Source organism: Harpia harpyja, chromosome Z, assembly GCF_026419915.1.
Source record: "Harpia harpyja isolate bHarHar1 chromosome Z, bHarHar1 primary haplotype, whole genome shotgun sequence".
NCBI classification, from domain to species: Eukaryota; Metazoa; Chordata; class Aves; order Accipitriformes; family Accipitridae; genus Harpia; species Harpia harpyja.
Window position 1 is genome coordinate 26,446,461 of NC_068969.1, and position 23,026 is coordinate 26,469,486.

Here is a 23,026-nt window from a genome sequence, read left to right on the forward strand (position 1 = left end):
TTCTTTTTGCCACCACCTCTTCTTTCTGGAACCCCACGTCCCCAGTTTTCCCAATCTAAGTTGTCTATGTGAGCAGTACAATGCCTGATCAGCCTCCTAATTAAGGGTTCTGTCTCCTAGCTCTTTATTAACTGTAGGATTCGGGACATGCCACTTTTGCTTATTCCAGGTGTTACCCAAATGTACAACCAGCCCACGCTGGTTGCGTGTAGCAAGAAGCAGGCTTCTGCTTGACGGCTCAGAATTCAGTTTCAGACATTCACACGCACAGACCTTGCCACACACGTGCACCCAGTCACGTGTTGCCTGGGAACATTCACAGTTTCAGCCAGTTTTTTGTCTACGGCCGGGCTTCAGAGGCAGGGCATGGCCACAGAAGCGCATTCCCCCCGTCAGCCTGTGAGGTGAGCAAGGGAGAGTCAATACTTGTCTGGTGAGCCTCATACCCAGACAACGTGGTCCATCCCTGTCCTGGGACAGCCCTGGGAAAAGCCACAGCAGGGTGCTCCCTTGCCTCTGCCTAGGTCACTGGGGTTCCCCTGCCTGCCATTGCTCCTTGGTCCTCCTCTGTGTTTGTGGAGATGAGCCTTGAACCACACAACCTAACACCTACAACACCGGGAAAAAGAGAGGCAGCAGAGGGTCCAACGGGGAAGGTCGCTGATGTAAAATGCTCTTTGTGAGAGGCAGCACACCTAGCTCACCTCCTTGCTCCTGAGCTGCTCTATCGGAAGCACTGTGTGCAGGACGCTCTGTTCAACAGGCTGTGTCTGTATCTGACTGCCTTGTCCTTGCTACAGCACCGTGTGCTGGGGGAACGCCACGGAGAGCAAGGAGGACGCTTTTTCCCCAGGAGCAACGGAGGGTGCTCAGCTGAGTGCTGCTGCAGGGGCCAAAGTGGGGCGGGCAGGCAGGCAGGGAGGGGAACGCAGGAACGAGGGAGCTGGCAGTAACCGGGCAGTCTGGGAGATGCCCGAGAGGCTCAAGAACCCTGTAAGCACAGGACGAGCTTAGAGGAGGTTCAACGTGAGGCCCTGTAACCACAGGTTAACCATCCCCTCCAGATCTGGACCTTCTCTGGTTCCCGAGTTACCCTGCAGTTTAACAGCCTGGCGCAGAGATCCTGACTGGGAGATCACTGTACCTCCCGCAGTTAGGGATCCACCTAACAGTTAACCTGAGCGGGTGCAGGTCTGTGCTGCGCTGTACGCACAGCATGGCCTTCAGGCTGCGTCCCTACACGTGTCCCTTGGCCGCAGGATAAACGGAGCTGGTTGACTGTAACAGAGGAGCCTCCAGGCAGCTCCTGCTTGGTACCAGCGATTACGCCGCCTGCGCGGCCCTGCCGTTATCTGAAGCGCAGCAAGAAGTCCGCGTGTGAACATCCTTCATGAATAGAGTTGTTTTCTTCTAAGAAAAGTTGTATAACACCGTGAATGACCAAAAAGGAGGAACTTCTCCACAGGCAGGATCTGTACAGTGTGCCAAGGGAAAATCCACCTGGGGTCTGCCCAATGCTGCATGAAGGCAGGGTTCCCAGCATCTGAAGGGACCTCAGATTTACTTGCTACCTATATGCCTCTTCTTGCTGCCTGTATGCCTTCTTCCTGGCTACGCCGCCTCCCAAGATCTTGCCCACCCCCAGCCTACTGGGGAGGGGGGGAATGTTAGAGAGACGGCCTTGATGCTGTGCCAGCACTGCTCAGCCATGGCCAAAACACTGCTGGGTTATCAACAGCTTTCTAGCTACCAGTACAGAGCACAGCACTACGAGGGCTGCTAGGGGGTAAAGGAACTCCAACTCAGCCAGACCCAATACAGAAGGAAAGTGGAGGAACGACAGAGGGGGCAGCCCAGGGACACAGAGCCCCAGGTCTCATCTGGCCGCTCCTGTGACCCTACGGTGTATTCAAAATCAAATACCTGAAGTGCTCCCTTAGATGCAGTTTACAGCCAGGGGACAAGAAGGTGGCAGTTCTGCATTTTGCAGCTCCCAGGCTGATGGCAGAGCCAAAGCGAAAAAAAAAAAATCCAAACCAACCAAGAGAGGTAAAACTGGAGCGCAGGGAGCAAATGCTTTTCTTTCACCTTAGGCCAGCTGCTCGGACGCTCTCTATGCTGCCCTGCCACAGAGGGCATCCCTCTCGTACCAGTAAGAGACATAAGAGCGAATTAAAGCCAGGACCCCAAACCAGACCAAAAACCTGGTCGTGATGAAGAAGAAAGTGGAGAAGGCATCAAATATAACAGAAGATGATTTTGGACATTCCCAGTTTACATTTGGAAAAAAGAAAAAAAAAAAAGAGGAGGAATTAGGTATTAAAAGAAGAGCACTGAAGGATAAAGCGGTAGCAGTCCCTCTACCACTGCAAACCCACACCCCCACACGCACGTACGCACACAGACTTAGCACCACCGAACTCCCATTGACTGTGACGTTCACCTCAGCTTGCTGGTTTAGGGATACTGAATGCCTGAAGCACACCAAGGATAACTGAAAACATCTGCATGGCTTTAATGGGAATCCTCCAACTGAAACAAAGCGCCTTCTCCCTCTGTCTGCGTTGGCATATCCCCGAGTCACGCTCTCACTCCTCTCCTTCAAAGTCAAGATTCCTAAATGTGAAAAGCGGGAGTGGGGAAGGGCGAAGGGAAGAGAAAAAGAGGCAGAGCATCATCAGTGGAAGACCTGCCAGCTGCTGCTGATTCCGCCCTGTTCGGGGGACCACCCCAGCAGAGAGGAGCTGGTTTGCATGCCACGGTCCTCACTGCCTGTTCCCAGGGACAGGCCGTTTGCTCAGCCTTGCCGGCCAAAGCACGGGAAAAGCGTAGGCGTGCGCCGTCGCTTGCAGAGGAGCACGGTCACGTTCATGTGCAATCCTTTACCTTTTTCCTCCCTGGATTCAAAGGGTTTCTGTCTTCAAAGTGAGAGCCTTCCATACGGGCGTTTGTGACATTTCATCCAGGATAATAATCTCAGAAGGATCAGTCCTGCAATAAATATTTTACATAGCAATCCGTGATTATGGGAACTGATGCCACCAAGGGCATTAGCATCAGCAAGAGGAACAGCGGGGCCCCGAGAGTCAAAGCTCCGCATAAGCGTGGGAGGTTTTGCTGGATGAGGAGTTTTGGGAGGCAAGCCGGGGAGCTGCAGAGCAACAGCTCTGTGCAAAGGCTCTTGCTGGGGTTTAGCCCCGGTCTGGGTTCCTAAGCCACTGCTGCTACAGATCACGCCTGCAATTCCTCATGTTTAAGTACGAGGATCTCCAGCTACCGTAAAGGCACTGATGATGCAAGGTTTGGGGGTCAAACGCGAGCGCTGCAGCCACTCTGCTTGGGGTCAGAGCCCTGCGATCACCTCCTGCAGCCCTGCCCCCAAATTTGGTTTTCCCACCAAGCTGCCTGCTGGTTTCTGTGGGATGCCCCACAAAGAGGCAAGTGGAGAAAACTGTGCCAAACCCCTTCAAGCTAATCTTGCCGGGGGTCCTGGCGCTCCGTGGGGCTTTACCTGTCACTGCGTTGCTTTGCGATATCCAAGTCACTGGTCTTCCCCACGCTCAGCTGAACTGAACTTGCAGCAGCAGCAGCTTCCAGCGCCTTCTGGGACTCCTGACATAAAAAGGGACAAATCATGTTCTCTGTCTTTGGTCAAAGTGGAGATAAGCTGAAGGCCCAGCACAAACTTAGCAGTCTGCCCTCCCCTTCTGCCCCTTGGCAGCTATAGGTATTAGTGCAGCAGGGTAAAAACCGTTCACTCCAAAGATTTCGGGGCAGGGGGATTGTGTGTTCAAAACACCATTATGAGCAAATCTTGCCAGCAGCAGCAGCAGCAGCATCACCATCTAATAATAATAATAATAACGATAATGACCTTTGTGAAAAACGACTCGTTTTAAAAATTACACCTGTATTCAAGTGTTCAGCTCACTGCTAATGGAGGAAACAAAGGTTACAACGTGGGATCCAGGCTATTGGGATCTATTTCGATCGAGTGCTGATCTTCCCCCAACGTTTCCAGACAAGCTGTAACAGAAACAGGCAGTCTCACAGCCCGAGGGAGATGTCCAGCCCCGAGGACCCAGCAAGCCTTACCTCTCCTTCTTCTCCGGCTTCATTTCTGCCATCGTCCAACTTCTTCTTCCTTTCTGGCATAAGGTCATCCAGAAAGCTGAGCTCTCGCTTTGAGAAGCAGAAATCCATCGCTTTCCGGACAAAGACGAGAGCCAAAACCTTCACGAATCAGAGGGAAGGTGCGGTGAGCTCAGAGACGATGCTACCTCTCACTCCAACGCTGCAAACACCCCGCTGCCGAGCGGCAGCAGCTCTTACCATCAGGGGAAAGATGATGGCGGCACGGGACACCTTGATGGTCCAGAGCAGGACGAGGCAGATCAGCTGGATCGCCGTGAAGAAATGCACCTTTCGCAAGGGCACGTGCCGCAGGTAGATGAAATCCGGCTGGTGTTTCGCCGGCATCCAAAACAGCTTCAAGCGATCAAAGAACTGCAAAATAAAAGGGAAAGCTTGCCACCTTGGGACTGCGGCAAGTTTCTGGCCCCCTCGAGACGGGGAGGCAGTTTGCAGCATCTCGCTTGCCGTCAGAAATCCTGGATCCCACCACGTTCCTCCTGGGAGCAGCACCCATTTTCCCTTCGCTCCATCTATCAACCGGCTTGCCCCTGAGAGCTGCCCACCAAACGGCAACTATTCCACCTCATTCCATTATTAGCATTTCTTGGCCCACTGAATCCCCCAGCGAGGATTTCCACCAGTGGCAGAAACTGCCTTCCCTTTGCACTGAATTCCCCCGCTTTCACGTAACCAAACACTGACCTGCCCTAAACCCTGAAACAGAGCGCGCTGAACTTGCCTGGTCCTCCCAGCCCTATATACCTCCTGTGCCTCCACCGATCTTTTTCTTACACAAAAGAGTTTCATTGCTTGCTCTGGGAGAAGTTTCTCCCATGCCACTGCTTACTTCCCTGCTGCTACGGAGACAAAATACCAGGGAGCCGACATGCTGCACGCTGTAAAAGAGTCCATACCTGAATTCCTCTGAGCGACGACACACCCATGTAGAGAAAGACGCCATAAAGCACAGGCATTGGTATAAACTGGGGGAAAAAGAAAAAAAAAAAAGAAAAAAGAATGCAATCGTTTCTTTTTCTGTGTTGCATTTTCAGTATTACCACCCTCTTCCAAAGGCACTGCCTAAAATTGCTTGAAGCTTTCCAGTTTCCATTCAGGGTTAGAGATGGGTCAGATTTTAACCATTAAAGATTTTGTGCGCACGAGTGAGCTAAGGCTCTGCTTTAGGCTGAACTTTGGAGTTACCTCTCATCAGAATAATCCTATTTTCCAGAAAGGTTGGAGGAAAATAGGCCATTTCACCCGTGCTACCCTATGCCGCATTCTGTGGTGGTAGAAAACCACTTCTGCCTGTTCTTGGGGCAACAGGCAAAGGCCACATGCCTCCTTTTAGCCTAGAGACGAGATTACTTTGTGGGACAAACATGGAAGGAAGCCCACGGGGATGACTTGAGTGTGTTTAGCTCCTGGGAACGGCTGTTGCGGGGCATTTGGGGAGCAAATTGCAACCAGTAAAGGGCTGCCTGTTTGAAAGAGAGCAGATGTGCTGGTCTGAATACGCTCAACTGTAACCCATAAACATGGGTGGGCCTGAAAGACACCCCAAAATTAAAGCAGTTGCGTTGCTCGCTCGCCTCCAGCACACCAAACGGGGGCCTGAAGGGCTGCAAAGCGTAACCGAGGCTGGTTCCCACCGTGGGTCAAGCCCCAAGGGTTGGGATCACCTCCTCCTCCGCTCCACAACTAACTCCTCAGGCCTGCAGAGAGGGGACTGTTTTTCTGTAACCTCCAACAAGCTCGTGGTTGTTGGGTGGGTTGCATTTTCCTCTCACCTTTAACACGGAAGTGAAGAAGACGGAGCAGCCCATGAGCACAAAGATCAGCAAGCCGGTGACTCTCTGCTCTCGTATCCCCAGAAACTTGGGTTGTTCTCCTGGAGCTGAGCAGTCAGACTCTACTTTGAGCCTATTCACGTGGGTGATGGACAGCACGGTCGCAGCCACAAACCAGGGCAGCCCCATCACAGAGCACACCCCGAGCATCACGGCCACCACGAAAAGGTCCAGGTGGTACCCGCATCCTTTCTGCAGGCAGGAAAACAAGAAACAGAGCATCCCATAGCACAAGAGCAAGGACAACGTCGCAAGTCAGACTCAAACCCTGCTCGAGCACAAGGCAACTTCTTCAGAATTTAAAACAAGAAATGGAAACAACTAAGGGTGTATGCAGGCTTTGCACAAGCACCTGGCATGACAATCTGGCAGGAGTTCAGACACAATGGATATGGGGAGCTTGTGCGATACATACTTCTCCAAAAAAAAAAAAAAACACCCAACCCAAAACCACCAAACCATTTTTTTTCACTCACAAAGAAAATTCTACCACTTGCAAGGAAGGTGTGACTCTGAGTTACCCCTGGCAGCGCATCAAAACAATTCATTCCCCGCAGCTGCTGCTGCCATTTTAAAACAAAAGCGCGCTTCTATATTGCTCCAAGATTAATTTGCTCCTCCAAAAGGTTGCTCATCTGAACTGCCCTGTCACTTGCTCCCTGCATCATCATTAAGCCAGGAGAGCATCCTGCCACGCAATGTCCCAGACCAATGCCTTCAGAAAGCATTGGGATTAAGAGCTTCTCCCCAGACCTGCAGCCCAGAAGGGGCTGGGGCTGGGGTCATCTCTTGCAGCCCCTTACCTTCAGCTTGTGCTCCTTCCTGTTCACAATAACGGCACTGATCTGCTGGTCCATGAATATCAAGATGGTGCAGAGCAGAGCTGGGATGAGCGCAGCCAACACCGTCCACCAAGGGTTGGGTCCTATGGGGTTGATGAACCACCCACGGTCGTCTCTGGTAGGCTGCAACAAAGCCCACACATCAGCATCGTCTCCCAGCCCAGGCACTTCGCTGGCTTTCATTTTCCCCTCCGTCCCTGTGTCAGAGCACCTCCCAGCCCTGCCTTCATGTCACCCTCTCCCGTGGGCTTCAGCAGTGCCAGTGTCCTCTTTGCAAGCACCTCTAGATACTTCTCCTCTAGGTATCTAGTTTGGGGGCCATCTTCTCGTTTCCAGAAGGAAGCAAGGCACTTGGAGGTGGAAGAGGAGAGGGTCACACCACCAGCATCTCCTCCAGACTCAGCCTTGCCCTGCCCCGGCATCACCTTGTGGCACCCTCACGTGCCGAAACACCCCATTACCTTGAACGCGTGGGGGACGTGGAGCTTCGGCGATGGGATCCCAACCACGAAGTCAAGGAGCACCATGATGACGATGGTGAGGAAAACAGCAAAGTCGCTCACTGTGGACCGTACCTGGGGCAAGAAACCAGAGGTGAGAGGGGCATGGCAAACAGGGCCATAACTAGAGATGCAAGAGTTGCAGACATCCACAACGTTACGGCTGGTTAACCAAATCCCACCACCCCTCTGAGCACATGCAGCCTAATCCCTTGCTTAGATACTGTTGCTGTGTTTGTCCCTGTGAGATCTGGTGTCAGACAATAAAAAAAAGTTATTTAGGCGGACAAGGGTTGGTTTAAGTCAAAACCTAAAAATAATAATAATATTAAAAATAAGAAAACAGATGTCTGCCACTACAACTACACTCACAGCTACAGTGGCAACAAGGCACTGAGGCATCCTTCATTCCTCAAAAGGAAGCTGCTCATTTGAATCTACTTTCCGCTCGAGCGCATAATGCACAGAAGGTAGGGGAAAAAAAAATAAACCACAACCCCAAACCCCAAAACTTTGGGAAACCTGACTTCCTACTACCTGAGGGGAAAAAAAAAATTAAACCCAAAAACCATCAGTCTGGGGCAGGTCGCGAGGCAGGTGGGAAATGCTACGATGATCTTGCACTCATGGAAATGAGTGCGGGACATCCAAGCTCTTGGAGAGCTTGGCCTGCAAGGCCAACGTTTCCCAGCTTGACCAAGGGGTGGCAAATACTGCTTAGTACTCCAGGAAAGCCATTTTGGGAAACGAGTGTGGAGATGGACGCTGGCCACCATCTTCTACCTACTCTGGTTGGAAAGTAGCGGCTGGTTTTAAACTTCTTCAAGAAGCTTGACAGGGCAAAGGTGGCGAAGAAGAGGATGCAGCACCAGAAGAACACGTCAGGCGTGTAGGGGCCGTCGCGTCCACAGGCAGGTCCTTGAAACTCCCCATGCAAATACCGACATTCCTGGAGAAACAGAGCGTCAGGACACAAAGGCAGTGCACGGGCGGCACGGAAACCTCGCACAGCTAGGGGGTTTGGAGGATCTTGGTCCAAGATCCACGACCCTGTAACTGCTCCTGCCAATGGAGATTTGTATTTAATGAGCAGCAGCAGCTGAACAAGTGACACCTCGAACTACACAGCGGAGAAATGAGATGTGAGGGGACACCATACCACACACCCTCGGTACATCCTCTGCCTGCCATTCGAGCAATCGTGGCTAAAGAAGACACCAGAGGGGAGGGAAACACTGGAAACTCTTGGGGATAGAGAGAGAGGGAACAGGGAAGGAGGGCTAAAGACAACCATGGTAGGAAAGGAGGAGAAGAGACAGATCGTCCCTTCCCAGGGGAGGGCTCGCAGAACCTGGCCAAGAGGGGATGAAGGCCACCATAAGAGCCTGCCGTCCTAGGCCCGGGCTCTGCTTCCAGCAACAACAGCCTGAGAGGCTGCTCAGACATGCAAATTTATGCATGTACCTACAGACAGCACTGAATGAGAAAGCAAGGCCTGGGGGGGGCATTTCCCCTCTGCTCAGGGCTGCTGAGGCCAGCCTGTGTGCTCCGTCCAGACCGGACTCCCCAGGACAAGACTGGGACTCACTGGGGTGAGCCCAGCAAAGGGCCACAAAGATGATGAAGGGACTGGAACACTCTTCATATGCGGAAAGGCTGGGAGAGCTGGGACCGTTCAGCCTGGAGAAGGCTCAGGGGGCTCTTACCAATGTACACCTGATGGGAGGGAATGAAGAAGAGGGAGCCGGGCTCTCCTCAGCAGCGCCTTCTGGCAGGACAAGAGGCAAAGGGCACAAACCGCAAAACATGAAATTAAAGCTGAACACAAGAAAAAACTTTCTGACTGCAACTGTGGTCAAGCACTGCAATCGGTTGCCCACAGAAGTTGTGGTGTCTCCACCCTTGGAGTCCACTCAAAACCTGAGGGGACACGTCCTGGGCAACCTGCTCTGGGTGACCCTGCTTGAGCAGGAGGCGTTGGACTCGATGATATCAAAGGTCCCCAAAACCTCAATGCTTCTGTGAAAGCCACAGACAGAGATCTCTGCCTCAAGCCAAGAGGCAGCAGTCATCAGCCGACTCAGAGGAACAGGCTGGGAGGCAGCTAGAAAACTGTTCCCAGTTCCTCCCTTGTCATCCCTGCCTCAGCTGTGCAAGCCAGTGCACCGCTTTGTCGAGCTGCCCAGTTCTCATCCCGCTGTGATTCTGCAGGTAACGTTAACACAAAGGAGTTAGACGGGAAGAGCTCTAGTTAATGGCATGGAAGCCTGAAAGCACAGGAGAACTTTTCTCCAAACGTGGGCAATGCTGCTTAGATTCTGTCACCTATGGAAGAGAAGGAAGAAGACAAATGGGCCAAAGGGCTACACAGGAATGAAATATGAGGAAGGTGCAAGAGACATCAAAAACATTGATATGTGCCCCGGAAGACTATTTTGTAGTCAACTGACCTGCCCATACCCGACTGTGGGCATGAGGCCTCCGCTCCAACTTCCACTCTTCTCCTCTTCACCGTTTCTTCCACTGCAGCACTTTCTGACACTTCTTTTCTTCTCTTGACCTTCAAAACATTGCAAACTTGGTATTGATAAAATTTGATTTTGACTTTTCTATTTTAGAACAAAAGTGAGACTTAATATACATCCGTATTTCACAACATTGTCCAGGCTTATACAACAAAAAAACCAAAAAATGACTCAGGAATAAAAGATTAGCTGCCTTATTCAAACAGAAGGTAAGCACTGAGAGGCCATCCAGAGAATTATGCTCAACAGTTTTAAACAAGAACTACTGCTTCCCAGGACATCCTATTTGCTCCAGTTTTTGAGGAGGGCCTAGGAACGTAATGCTAGCAGAGAGAGCGGGATTTTCTCTGGGGGAATTTGGACAGGACACCTTCACTAATTCACTCCGTCTTCAGACACTTACCTGTATTGAAAACAAACCCACCCTGAGCTCTCACTAAACAACAACTTCCCAAAGAAGCTTAACTTTGTTGTTTTCGACACATACGGCACTTAGGAAACTACTTAATTATTCGGCAATATTGACCTCATACAGACTCTCACAGTGAAGAAACCATTTGACACCTCAGCTCAGACTTGCCAAAAACACATTTAACTGAAGCCAGCACGGCTCTCGCGTCCTCAGGCAGGACTTCATTCAAAGTCTGCTGGAATTGACAGGAAGGTTTCCCTCAACTTGGATGGTTCTAGGTGAGAATTCACTCCCACCTTACACTGCCTGACTGACACCCTGAAACAGGACAACTATAGCATTGCCTAGATATATATTCTGCTTCTCCAGACTACTTGGAATATCACTTTTCAAAAAAAAAAACCCAACACACAAAACAAAACCACACACGCAACTTACAAGCTCATCCCTGCCCTTGTTTACTTCTTTACCTGTAACAGAGGTATTATAAAATCTGGTGAATATTTGGTGACTGGACTTTCTTTAACCAACTTTAAAGTACAGTTTTGCATTGCACCTCACTTCCTGAGAACAAGATAAACGACTTAGAAACAATGCTGGACTTGCATATGATATCTTGAAACTGAAGAACTGCAAATACAGCTCTTTCAGAATTCCTGGCTGTGAATAACACATGCCAGGGGGATGGGGACAATTGCTTTGGACTACTTGTCCATTTGATAAAGGAGACCAGAATATCTACTAAGCGCTCACAAGAAAGACCAGCAGCAGCCTTTCCCAGGGACCAATAATCAGAACAGGAAACAGTAAGAAAAAACACTCAGTTTTCACAACAGAGCAGGTTCAATGCAGAGTCCCACAGAGGTCGCAGCTGGGGCCTGAGGCTGGTCAGGGAATTCATAGAAAACCTGCAAAATGAGACACTAGGGAGGTGACAACAGTTGCTAATTATACAAAAGACATTAGTACCATTATTACTATCATTATTTAGAAAAACAAATGCATTCTTTCTTTAGGAAAATAGAAACAAAGAGTGTGAAGTTCAATGTCAACAAATATAGTCGAGCACAAGGAAGAAAAACACTTGTTCCATATATATATGTGCTGGCTCCAGCCTAGCTACTGACATTCAAGAATGAAGGTTGGGAGGCACTGGGCATTGCTTCATAAAAATACTAGCTGAAGAGTCAGCAGTGGGTGAAAAGGCAAAGACAAATTCCAGACATTTTCAAAAAGCAATATAGGACAAAAGAGAACACACTGCTATGCTCTACTTCAAATCTATGGTACAGCCATACCGCACGCAGTTTTGCTCCCTCTAATTCAAAAACACAGTAGAGGAAGGGAAAGGGAAAAGCAAGACATAGATCGTAGATGTTTCCAGACATTATCCAAACATAACCATAGTGACTTACCACAAGATATGTTTTGCTGAAAAGAGCTGAGTTCTAGATACATAGTGCAAATGTAGGGATAAGGAACAAAGTAGACATTCTCATGTTTGAATCTCATCTTCGATACTCTCTCCCATTTACTCAAATCCGAGAACAACGATAAGACTTAAGAACATAGCACCAACATTTCAAAGGAGCAGGAGTCCTCTTGTAAAGCTTCAAACGTCATACCACACTGAACGTATATGCAGAAGGGAGCACCTACAATCTGTCCGTATGAACTTTCTGAAAAAACACTAGTAACACATTACAAGAAACACTCATCCAGGTGACACTCTCCCATCAGTCGCTTGTATTAATAGCATTGTGTTTCCTTAACTGTATCTGGCTTCAGTCCTGACATCTTCCCGCAAGAAACAACATGCCAGGCTCTCCCAACCCTGGGAATAAAACCTCATCAGCTTTCCTAACTAAAAAGTAATTCTTTTAAAAATTATTTTTAAAACTGAGAAAGGACTAGGATTCACAGGAGTAGCGTCATTACATTCACTTCACAGTTCAAAATGGGAGGACAAAAGATAATTGACATGACAAACGCCACAGTTACAGACATTCCTTCCTGGGGGTGCAGTTCGCACACCTAGGAGCTCATGCATGCAAGAATGGGTGACGCCAGGCAGCAGTCTCCTTACACGCCTCTGATCTCGGGAAGAAACAGGTAACATGAATGCTTTTACTCCACTTGCTAGCAGAAACTAACATCCTGAGGACTGGAGATGGAGCCCAAGATTTGCCTAGATGAAACGCTGACACAATCAGTTCCTTTAAGGGATGAAATTGTTCGTTTGAGTTTGGCTTCAAGGACTCCCACAGCTGGTGATTAACTAAGAGGTATGCTACAGCGAGGAGCCCGACACACAGATTGCAGGACAACTCATCACGCCAGGCCTCTGAGCTTGCAGTTCTCCTCAGGGCCCGGTGCTGGCTGAGCAGCTGGATGGACTTCCCAGTTCCAGAAATACAAGCTCGTGAATCAAACCCTCCTCAAGCAGGCAGGCAAAACTGGCTGCGCTTTAGTGAAGCAAACCAACAACGAGGCTTCGTTTGTTTGGGTGCCTCCTGTCTGACGATGCTCTGGGCTACTTTCTCTTCCTGGCACTAACAGGAATAAGTTGCTCTCATACATACCAGCTTCTGACAGAGAAAGAGGATGATCTCGTTCTTGCCTGCTAGTACCAGGGGTGGCAATAACGCAGTCTGCCGAGACTGGAAGGGAATGCCTTGGAGGCGGAAACACGTGGGTGTTCATTGCTCCTGGGCACTCGGAATCACGGGAGGTGATGCCAAAGGGCCTGATCTGATTCACAAACTGACACACCTTAGGACTGAAAAGGCTTCTCCTTCAACTAACTTACTTTTCTCTTCAACAACAGCCTCAGGAGAGTAACTTCTTCTTAACCCTTTACGCTACAGCAACTACAATATTTAATCCTAATGTACCTTACAAGAAAACTACTGCGGTCTTCTCTACCAGTAGGCCAACGCTGCTGCACCTGTAAGGGGTGCTTTACGTTTTATTAACCTTTTGAAACAACGCACTAGCTTTCCTTGCAATTGCATTACATGGGCTTCCTGGGACTTTATATATACACATTCGTTTTCTCTGGCTAAATCACATTTGGAACGCAGGGGTGTTCATCTGAAAACACTGCAAAACGTTCTTTTTACATACATTGGTTCTCTGGTGAAGGCAACAACTGAGGAGGATCTTCAGCTAATGTAAAACTGCAAAGCTCAAAGGAGTCATACTCCAGCTAAACATCTGCGCACTACTAGGCAGGAATGTCAAATTAAGCAATGCCCAACAGATACAAGTCATTGGATCTTTTCTTTTACAAGTAGGAAAGAAAGCATACACAGAAAGATAGTGAAGTCATCTGTAGAAAATGGATGTAAATCATCAAGATTTCCAAGGATTACTCGAATCGCTTCTTGGAGAGGCCAAAACAAGAAAGGAAGGAAGAATATTAACAAGATAGCCACAATTCCACTGTCAAGTACAGTTTTCAGGCTTGGGAAAAAATTAACATTACAGTTTGCAGGAATCATGGAAGAGCGGGTTCCAGATATTTTGCTTTTCCTCCTCCCCTTCTTGCCACCGCTCCCTCCCATCACCTTAGAGCACACTGCCCTAACAGATTCACAGAAATTGAAGTGAATCAATGTCTTAACCCTCAATTAACACACAAGCATTACCATGGAAACTGGAGGTGTGCTTTTAAATTTAAGAAGCCTCCTCCTTGCCAGCACAACACATGCGGTATTGACCTGTTTCAAAAATAAACTTATTCCCCTTTTTCTGAATATTGACCCAATTCAGTTACAAAGGAACTGTAATTCAGCCCCAACAAACTCCTGCTTTATAAATGGGAAACTTTTTCTAGTAATACCTTTCAGTATTTTCAAAATTGAAAAAGAAAAAAAAATTAACCAATAATTTTCTGTATCAGTTAAAATCAGCACATTTTCTTCAATAATATTTACAATGCTACTACTGTACTCTGAAGATTTATTTAAACTTAAGTAACAGGATCATTTTTAAGCAGGCAGTATATCGGTCTCATTTCCTCGGGAATGGCAGGGGCTTTCTACTGTCTCAGGAAGAAGACGACAACAACAGAACTCATCAGCTGTCACCAAGCTTGGCCACAAAGTAATGGCGTCATTAAAAGAACATCCACTGGCTCCCGCAGCTCCACAGCTATGAGGAAAGCATGTGAAATTGAGCATTAGATTAGCCGCTGTCAAGCTAGCTCACCAGTACTGCCACAGCTCCTGAAAAACTAGAAGGGTCTGACAGCTAGTCAAGCCTGAGAAGTTCAAAGCAGCGGTCAGGTCTGGGGCTGAGAGCGAAACCACGGGAAAGTGCTACAGCAGAACGAATCTGAACAGGAAACAGAAAGGCACGGCGTGCAACTAGCTCAACAAATAGGAGTTTTCATTTGTCCAATTTCAACAGTCAGTAGCTTCTTTGAAGTATTTCTGATAAAAGCATTACTCGCTTACGCTAATGCTGCCTGTTGATGACATTTTTTGTTTACGCCATTTTTTTCACCCTCGTACTCTCCAGAGAAGTTCCCCATTACTCACACTTGAAATACTGCATTTGACAAAGCGTCCTCCGTCCCATAACAAACAAAAGATTTGCTCAGCCTAACATTCAGCTAAGGTCCCGTGGACCTGCTTCATCTCCTACCTCTAACTCCTTGACAGCACTTTCAGTGGTGTCGAGATCCGGAGCGCTGTGAAACAAACAGAGAGAGTTAGTCCCACCCCAACCAAAAAGCAACAGAGCTACATTCCTTGTAAGAGTTTAAACAACAACAAAACATCATTCCCATTGCACAGAGAAAATACTTAGCAGGCAAATGAATTCCCAATTTATTGTTCTTAAAAAACATCCATTCTTCCACAACGACTGTTTCTTTTCAATTTTCTGCCCTTTTGTATTTTGTGCGTCTGAGGATACAAAGGATGAGAGATCAGATCTTTTCAGTTGATCCTCACTAACCTTTAGGACTGGGGTTTTTGACAAGGTGCCCTCAAACCAGCACCTCTCTCTTCCAGCCTATCCCAATGCCATTCTGCTCAAGGGACTAAAAGAAGGAACCGGCAGGACGTGTCTCTTAATCCCCTCCACAGTGCAAACCTGCAGAGGAACGGGCCTTCACAGCATTGGAGCTAGGCCCTGTGATGCTGGGAGTTGTGTACTGCCTGCATCAAACTGCGTTCCCAACTATTAACTACATCTTTTGTAAGCCAGCTTCTCAAAAGTTGTTTGCTGCTAGGTATTGGCCAACAATAAAATGCACAGGGAGAGAGAAGGTCTCAAAGGAAATCTGAACCCATGAAGAAGTAAACAAATGTTGCACAAATGTCACTTGGAAATAAGGAAATACAGTGGAGTGTAAGGAATTACGGCATGCGAGTATTCTCTGGTATATGGTCTGGCAGGCAGCCATTCTCATATCCTCCACATTCAGGGGCCCCAGCCAGAACTCGGTCAGAGATGAGAACTTTCCTTCCTCTTCAGAAAGGCCCTCTCCTTGCTTAACATGGAACAAGTTAATGAAAGGAATTACACAGCGCACCACAGCAGAAGGACAGATATCACCCACCCAAGACATATGCTGTAGTCATGAAGTCTTCATGAATCAGCAGGGACACAAAAGTACGATTCAGGAAGGGACGCTGAAGCGGCGACGAGGAGAAGAGGGTGGAAAGAATGGAAGAAAGCAAGGGGCGATGACAGGCTGCCAAACTCAAACAAATGCAGTGCTCTCTCTACCATCAGGAGATCAAACACCTGCAGGCTGTTCAGAAATGTACGCACACTACTGGCAGTGCCGTCCAAAGGGATTACGCTGAGGGAAGGAGCTTGGTCTCAGACAAGAGCAACATTTCAAGCATCTTCTGAACACCACACGACACCACAAGACAGACAACACACCTTCCTCTCCAAAATCAACACAGAGAACAAAACAAGGAGGAAGGTTAACCCTCCTGGATCTGACACTATTCCAGCAGAATGCTAATAAACAAAGCTAAAGAAACAACTGCATTTCAATTCATCCCAAAATAAAGTCATGCGGCAGAATTTCAAAGACCCAGCCCACTCTTCCAAAGGAAAAAGGAGACTAGTGTGGCACGAGATTTAATGTAGCTTCAGGTCTGGAGACAGCCTAATTGGCGTGGTGTTCATAGCACAGCCTCTTCAATTCTTCTGCAGCTAACAACAGTCACTTCCAGAGTAAACCCAGGCCCTGGCAATGCCTGTGCACATCTCATTGCAAAAGCAAATTCACTCACACTCCTAAAACCCCTCTCTAGGCAGAGGCTTGAGTCGTTGCCTATGGCATTTTAGCCCTGCTGCAACCTCACTGGCATGAAAACAGGGGTTTCGGGATGCCACGACGCTGTTCTGTTTCTCTGACGCAGGGATACTTCCTGGCTCAAAAGGATCTCAGTCCTAGTTTCTGCATGGGTGCCACCACCTGAAAAGAGACTTAACCTCAACAGTTTAGAACACTTTCCAAAAGCCTCTGAGGGCATCAACCTTGAACTGCTGTCTGATGACGATCACAGCCTTGGAACAATGTACACAGGGAGCCAGATTATGCTGAGCCACTGCTTTTTTATTAATACTTATGAATACTATCATTATTAATTTTTTATCAGAAGCTGAGATAGCAACAACTCATAAAGTTTCAGACCAAGTTTGAGCCCTACAGAACACTCCTTCAGCAGGACCCAATCTATAAGCACCTGCTTAAAAATACAACCCTTAAACCTAAGCAGCTCCAGCTCCTTTTTCAGAGCAGCTCAAACTTCTGGAATTGTTACAGATCGCAGCCTCCGGGATTCCAAGTCCCCTCTCAAACTAAAAGCTCCAGAGCTCCTCGAGTGAGCTGGTCAAGGTTTTGCCCACTCACAAAAGCACTTGCCCATCATCTCTGTCTGCCTGACTAGCAGACACAAGCAGATTCCTCCAGGGCAATACCCTCAGGGAAAGTCTCTGTTTCACTTCTAAAGGACCATCCTCTTCACTTGTTTTACATCTTTCCCAGCTGACCAGACTGCTCAGCACCCTGTGCTTTAGTTACTTTGCTGGCTGCTAACTCAAACTTCCCATTTGAGGCTTACCACACAACTGGTACCTCCCACAACCCTCCTATTCAGTGTCCCCTGCACACCCAAAGGCCGCTTTCCTTTCTCTGCCTTGCATGCCAGCAGTACCACAGACTAAAACACTCTCCCTTCACTCTTGTTTCTCAGGCTTGCCACTACAGTGCCTTCTAGAAACTGAGAGCAGCAGTTATCCTAAAAGTCCTGCTCAGCCCCTCTGCCTGCAGCAGAGGCACGCTCTTGTTTCAAAGCAACAGGACAGGTTTGTCACAAACACATCGAAAGAGGAGTGGCAGCGCAAGGGGAACCTTGAGAGAGAAAAAATCCCAAGAGCACAACAAACAACTACTGCCAGGGAGAGTTTCCAAAGACTCTTTCCACATCCACACTTGAGCGCCAGATTGCCAGGCCAGCGAAAGGCACACTGCTAACAGCAGACAGCCCAAGAAATAAGTACATACTTTGAGTCCAGAGCTCCATGGCTGTGCTGGTTTTGACTGGGAGAGAGTTAATTTTCCCCACAGTAGCTTGCACGGGGCTACGTTTTGGATTTGTGCTGAAAGCAGTGCTTACACAGCATCAAGGCCTTTTCTGCTCCTCACACCGCCCCACCAGGGAGTCGGCTGGGGGTGCACAAGAACCTGGGGGGGCACGAGGCTGGGATGGCTGACCCCAACTGACCCAAGGGATATTCCAGACCATAGGATGTCACGCTCAGCAATATAACTGGGGGAAAAGGAAGGAAGGGGGGACATGCCCAAGTAACCGTTAGGTGTGCTGGAGCCCTGCTTTCCTGCAGATTAAACACCTGCCAGACAACGAGAAGCACTGAACGAATTCCTGATTTTGCTTTGCTCGCATGCACAGCTTTTGCTTGACTGATTAAACCGCCTTTATCCCAACCTGCGAGTTGATTCACCCTTCCGATTCTCTCCCTCCTCCCACTGCAGGGCAGCGAGCGAGCAGCCGTGCGGGGCTTAGCTGCCGGCTGGGCTTAAACCACTACAAAGGCTCTAGAGCTTCTCAGGTGAACGCTTTAAACAAAATTTCAAAATACCGCCAGTAAAGCCAGCCTCTTTTCCCACTGAAGCACGAAATCCACCCACAGCAGTGAAACAGGAGCACTTTTTACAGCTCCCGTTACTCTCTCAGGCCGATGCTCAGCCTGTCCAAGGGCAGCAGCCACTTGGAAGGGACCGCTTTCACGCTCGGTGAAAGAAGGCAGGAAAAGAGCAGCCCCCACCGTCTGAATTCAGGGTCTCCTATGAACTCACTGCTACCTGCAGTCACCAAACTGCAGGCTGTAGCTTCAACGTGCTCACCTGCCAGATTTTAAGTGCGTACACAAGCCTGCCTGCAGGAAGAAACCCGGTTTCAGGCAACCGACAGGGACCTGCTTTCGAGGACGTCCTCCTTTCTCCCAGCCCGGGGAAGGAAGCAGGAGAGCCAACGGGACGGGACTGCTCTGGAAATGCCGCTGCCGACCTCCCTGAAGCCTGACAGGCCTCTTGCCCCGGGGGCTGCCAAGAACGCCCGGGCAGGACTGTGTCGCAGCCCGCCACCGACGCCGGGCTGTGAGGGACACCCCCGGCGGCTGCGGCTCCCTGCGGGGACAGCCGGCAGAAACTCCTTTCTCTCCACAGCCGCACGTCTCCGCGGTGCCCGCCGGCCTCCGCCGGACAGCCACCAGCGGCAGGCAGTCCCCTGCTGCCCCCGCAGCCCCGGGGGCGGCAGGGAGGGGCCGGGGCTGGCCGGGCCTGCGGGGGGAAGGCCGGGACCCGGCGCCCCGGCCTGCCGCGAGGGGAGATGCCGCCACCGCCGCCGCCGCCGCCTCAGCCCCGCTGCCGGCCTGCGAGGCCCCCGGGCAGCCCCGGCGCTGGCGACCGCCGGGCAGCCCACCGCTCCACGCACGGGGAGGAGCCCCCGCCACGGCCACCGGCCCCGCCGCGCCCGCCGCCCGCCCTTGCCTCAGGCGGGGCCGGGCCGCGGCTGCGGCCGGAGCGGAGCCGAGCCCAGCCGAGCCCAAACGAGATGAGCCGAACCGAGCCGAGGGGAGGCGAGCGCAGCCGAAACGACATGAGCCGAGGGGAGCCGAGCCCAAACGAGACGAGCCGAACCGAAACGAGCGGAGCCGAGCCCAGCCGAAACGAGCGGAGCCGAACGGAGCCAAGCCGAGCCGAGATGAGCCGAGCCCGGCCCGGGCGCCCCCTCCCTCTGCTCCAGCTCCCCGCGCTGCTCTGCACTGGCTGCTGCTGCTGCTGCGCTGCAGAGGCAGCTGCATTTTGGGGCTTGGAGCGCTTTGGGTTCCAGCGTGAGCCCGAAGCATCAGAGGAGTTGGCCTGTACCTCGTGGCAGGTCTTGCAGCTGCTTTCAGGGGGGTCGGGCTCTGCCCAGGCCTCTCGAGTCAACGTTAACTCTGGTGCCTAATGACAGTATGCTGGCAGTGGCCCTGGTAGCTCAGCCCTTTCTCTCCCAAATTGTGATGATGTCAGCAGGTTTGCCTTTTCTTGGTCTAGGCACCCTTCACGCAAAGATTCCCAGAGATTTTTTCATCCCTCCCCTACGCACACAGTGGGATACCTGGAGGGCCACAGAAATGCAACAGCAGCAGCATTAGGCTCTTCTGGGGTTTGGGGGAGGAAACACCCTCATAGATAGCTGTCGGGAGCCTGTCTGGCAGCCACCTTTTACTTCTCAGACACACACAACCGACAAGCTCCGATGGTCAGTGACCTAGCCGAGCGATGATCAAAACAGAAGGCACTTTTTCTCCCACAAAAGCCTAACAGCGACGTTTGTAAGAAAAACAATGTCCCTGTTCGTTCTCTTGTGCCAAACACAAAAACGGATTTTGGTGTAAAAGAAGAGGCTCCTAAGGAACTAAATAAAAACCTAAACACAGAACGTGGGGGGCAGGACAGTCAGCATTTCCCTTTGCCCTGTAAAGTACATCCTTTCCATTAAAATGAGGAGTTCCTCTTTGTTGAACCAGGAGGCAGTCAGTGCTCACCGGCTTCTGACGGCAGCCCTGCCTGGGGAACCCGGCTCAGACAAGCGCTTGCACCACTTTGGTGCTGCTCGGGAGCATCTGGACTCCTCCTGCCTCTCAGGAAATGCCTGGATCAGAAATGAGCTCAGCCCTTCTACTCTGCCTGGGGAGCTGCCCGCTGGAAACTGGAGCGGCGTTTTTCCAGGAGGAATGCTCTTTTCTGATTGCTTTTCCTCGCAGCTCGCGTACCTGGGCATCTAGGGTCGAGGTAGGTTTTCCATCCCACTTCCTCATGTCCTCTTCATGGTCACGCAGGTAAAACCACAGGGTACACCATGGCATGTACCTTCTATCTCCTCTCTCGCGAGCAGAGGAACGCTTACTCCTCATAGCTGCGACGCGGGCCCATACAGGCGGGGAGAAGGACATAGCCTCTTTGAATTGCTGGAACTCCCGGGACAGTTCCTCTACAGCCGAGACCCGGGCCCCTCGGGAGGAAGAGAGACTTCCTTGGTATTGCCAGAGTTAACCAGCCACTTCATCCACTGTTTGTCCCTCGCCTTCTTTCCGGGACATCACTGCCAATGAGTTGGCATATGACGCTGGTGCACGTCGTAGAAACTTCCGCCACATGGGTTGTGTGCATTGCACTGCATCTGGATCTGTGGGTGACTGCTTGTTATCCGGATCATTATAAATCACCTCCAGCACGGCTAATTCCCTCAGGTACTGGATACCTTTCTCCATGGTGGTCCACTTGCCCGGGTGACACGTAACATCTTCCTTGAAGGGGTATTTTTCCTTCACGCCTGACGGAAGTCCCCTCCAGAGGCTGAGGGCTCGTGTCTTTTTCCCAATCGCCTTGTCAATGGCCCCTTCCCTAGACAGGGATCCCACCTGCTTGCCTTCCCTACCCTCTAATTCCAAGCAACAACACCACTAATTTCTTCAGAACTTAATTCCCCCTTTAAGGTGTTTAAAACTGAAAAGGTGGCTCCAGTGTCAACTAAAAATTCAATTTTCTGTTCTCCCAGGTTAGCTGTAACCAGACGTTCTGCTGGGAGACTCCCCTCTGGTCCCCGTCAGATACTTTCACTCAACTTTCCCAAGAAAGGGGGAACTTGCTGAGACTGTGCAGTCAAAATTGGGATCACTTGTGACCTCGTAGGTCTCAGGGGACATTCCTCTTTCCAGTGTCCTTCTTGTTTACAGTATGCACACTGATTCAGTCCCAGGGACTGCTTGAATCCCACTGGTGACCCCAATCCAGTTCTTCTCCCTCGTCCCGTTCTTCAACCACATCCCCTTCCTCGAGGAATAACTCCTCTGCCTCGTCCCATACCAGCTCCTACTTCCAGAGCAGCTACTAACCTTGCATTCATTTCACTCTGTAATTCATCTCTATTGCCATATGCCACCCAAGCAACTTCTAATAATTTTCCCCAATCTCGAGAATCTGCTCCTTGTAATTTTTTGTAATTTCCTTCTGAGATCATCAGAGGATTGTCCTATAAATAAAGGAGCCAACTGAGCTTTTCCTTCTTCAGACTCAGGATCCATACTAGTATATTTCCTAGCAGCATCTTTTAATCTGCTTAGAAATTCAGTGGGAGACTCTACATTAATTGCTATAGAGGCAGCAGTAATTCTTGTAACCTTGTACCTTTCAACAGCCTGTAAAAAGGGAATAAAATGTCCATATTTCAGTGCTAACTGCTATCATCTGCAGCCACAAACAGAAAGAAACAGCACATGCTAAAAATAAAAGAAGAAAAGTTAAATAATCCTGCAAAAGAAAATACCCTGTTCCTCATACCATGATCCAGGGATTTTGTAACTTAGTGAGAATCCACGGGACTGTTTCACATTTACAACCAGTACTTTTATATTTACAACTTTACGACTCAAAGGATCCATTTGAGTCGAAGGGCTGCTTTTGCGACCACTGACCCATTGAAGTTCTTGCTGGCTGTCCTTGAAGTCTTTATTCTTGTCCTTGTTCTTTGATCTTGAAGCTTAATGCAGTTTCAATCACATGCGGTCAGTTTCAGCATTGTTCTCATCTAGCGTACAGGAACATCTAGTCATAAGAGCAAAGAACTGCAAAACTTATGAATAATTACTAGTTAATCACTTGACTACACTTTTGTCATTATCTCCCCAGTTACCCTTTGTCTATTGTTTCAACCATAATGTTAATGTATGATCATTTACCAAATCTCCCTTGTACAGTCATCTAGCAGCAAACCAGTTTTCATAGAAGGTACAAAATATTAAAACCATAAAAGTTTGAACAAACCACATGAAATGTATGGACATATGCTATCAAGTTCAGTTATACATATTCGATTTCCAAAGTTCTTCCCCCAAACTATTACTGGGAGTCGCTTATCTCGCGGTTTCTATTGGGTTAAAGTTTCCCCGCTTCGAATTAAAGGTACAGTGTTCTTTTGTTCTACAGTGCATGCTCAAGGGGGGGGGTGGGGGGGTGAGTAAGTCTTTTGGTGTGGGATTGAGTCGGTGGTCTGATCTCCCCCTGCCGCCTTTACCTTTCCTCCAGTTGTCGAAGATTTTGGCTGACTTCATGCCTATTAGCAATTTTTCAACTTTTCTGCGCCTCCTGGGGTAGGATGTTCCCTTCTTATCATTATCAGTCTTTTCGTTCTCCTTCAGGGGCCCAGTCGTTAGCAAGGCA

General features: G+C 49.6%; 1 protein-coding gene across 1 annotated transcript; it reads right to left on the bottom strand.

Moving 5' to 3' along the window:
* Window positions 1-1,362: 1,362 nt before the first annotated feature.
* LOC128136627 (electroneutral sodium bicarbonate exchanger 1-like) lies at window positions 1,363-20,721 on the bottom strand. Its single transcript, XM_052776551.1, has 12 exons — window positions 20,678-20,721; window positions 18,736-19,243; window positions 8,114-8,275; window positions 7,288-7,401; window positions 6,788-6,949; window positions 5,925-6,176; window positions 5,049-5,117; window positions 4,333-4,506; window positions 4,096-4,233; window positions 3,512-3,612; window positions 2,887-2,991; window positions 1,363-2,616 (listed from the first exon to the last, which is right to left on the bottom strand). Exons 1-11 carry the CDS (start codon window positions 20,719-20,721, stop codon window positions 2,904-2,906), a joined length of 1,812 nt encoding a protein of 603 aa, XP_052632511.1. The 3' UTR covers window positions 1,363-2,616; window positions 2,887-2,903.
* Window positions 20,722-23,026: the final 2,305 nt, after the last annotated feature.

Bases quoted from the DNA above. Each gene is read 5' to 3' on its own strand.
- LOC128136627 (XM_052776551.1), bottom strand. From the start codon at position 20,721: ATGAGGAGTAAGCGTTCCTCTGCTCGCGAGAGAGGAGATAGAAG. The intron at 6,177-6,787 runs GTAAGGGGCTGC...TCCTGCCTGCAG, and splicing joins GGAAGGAGCACAAGCTGAAG to AAAGGATGCGGGTACCACCT. The intron at 5,118-5,924 runs GTGAGAGGAAAA...TTTTTCCCCCAG, and splicing joins TCTTCACTTCCGTGTTAAAG to TTTATACCAATGCCTGTGCT.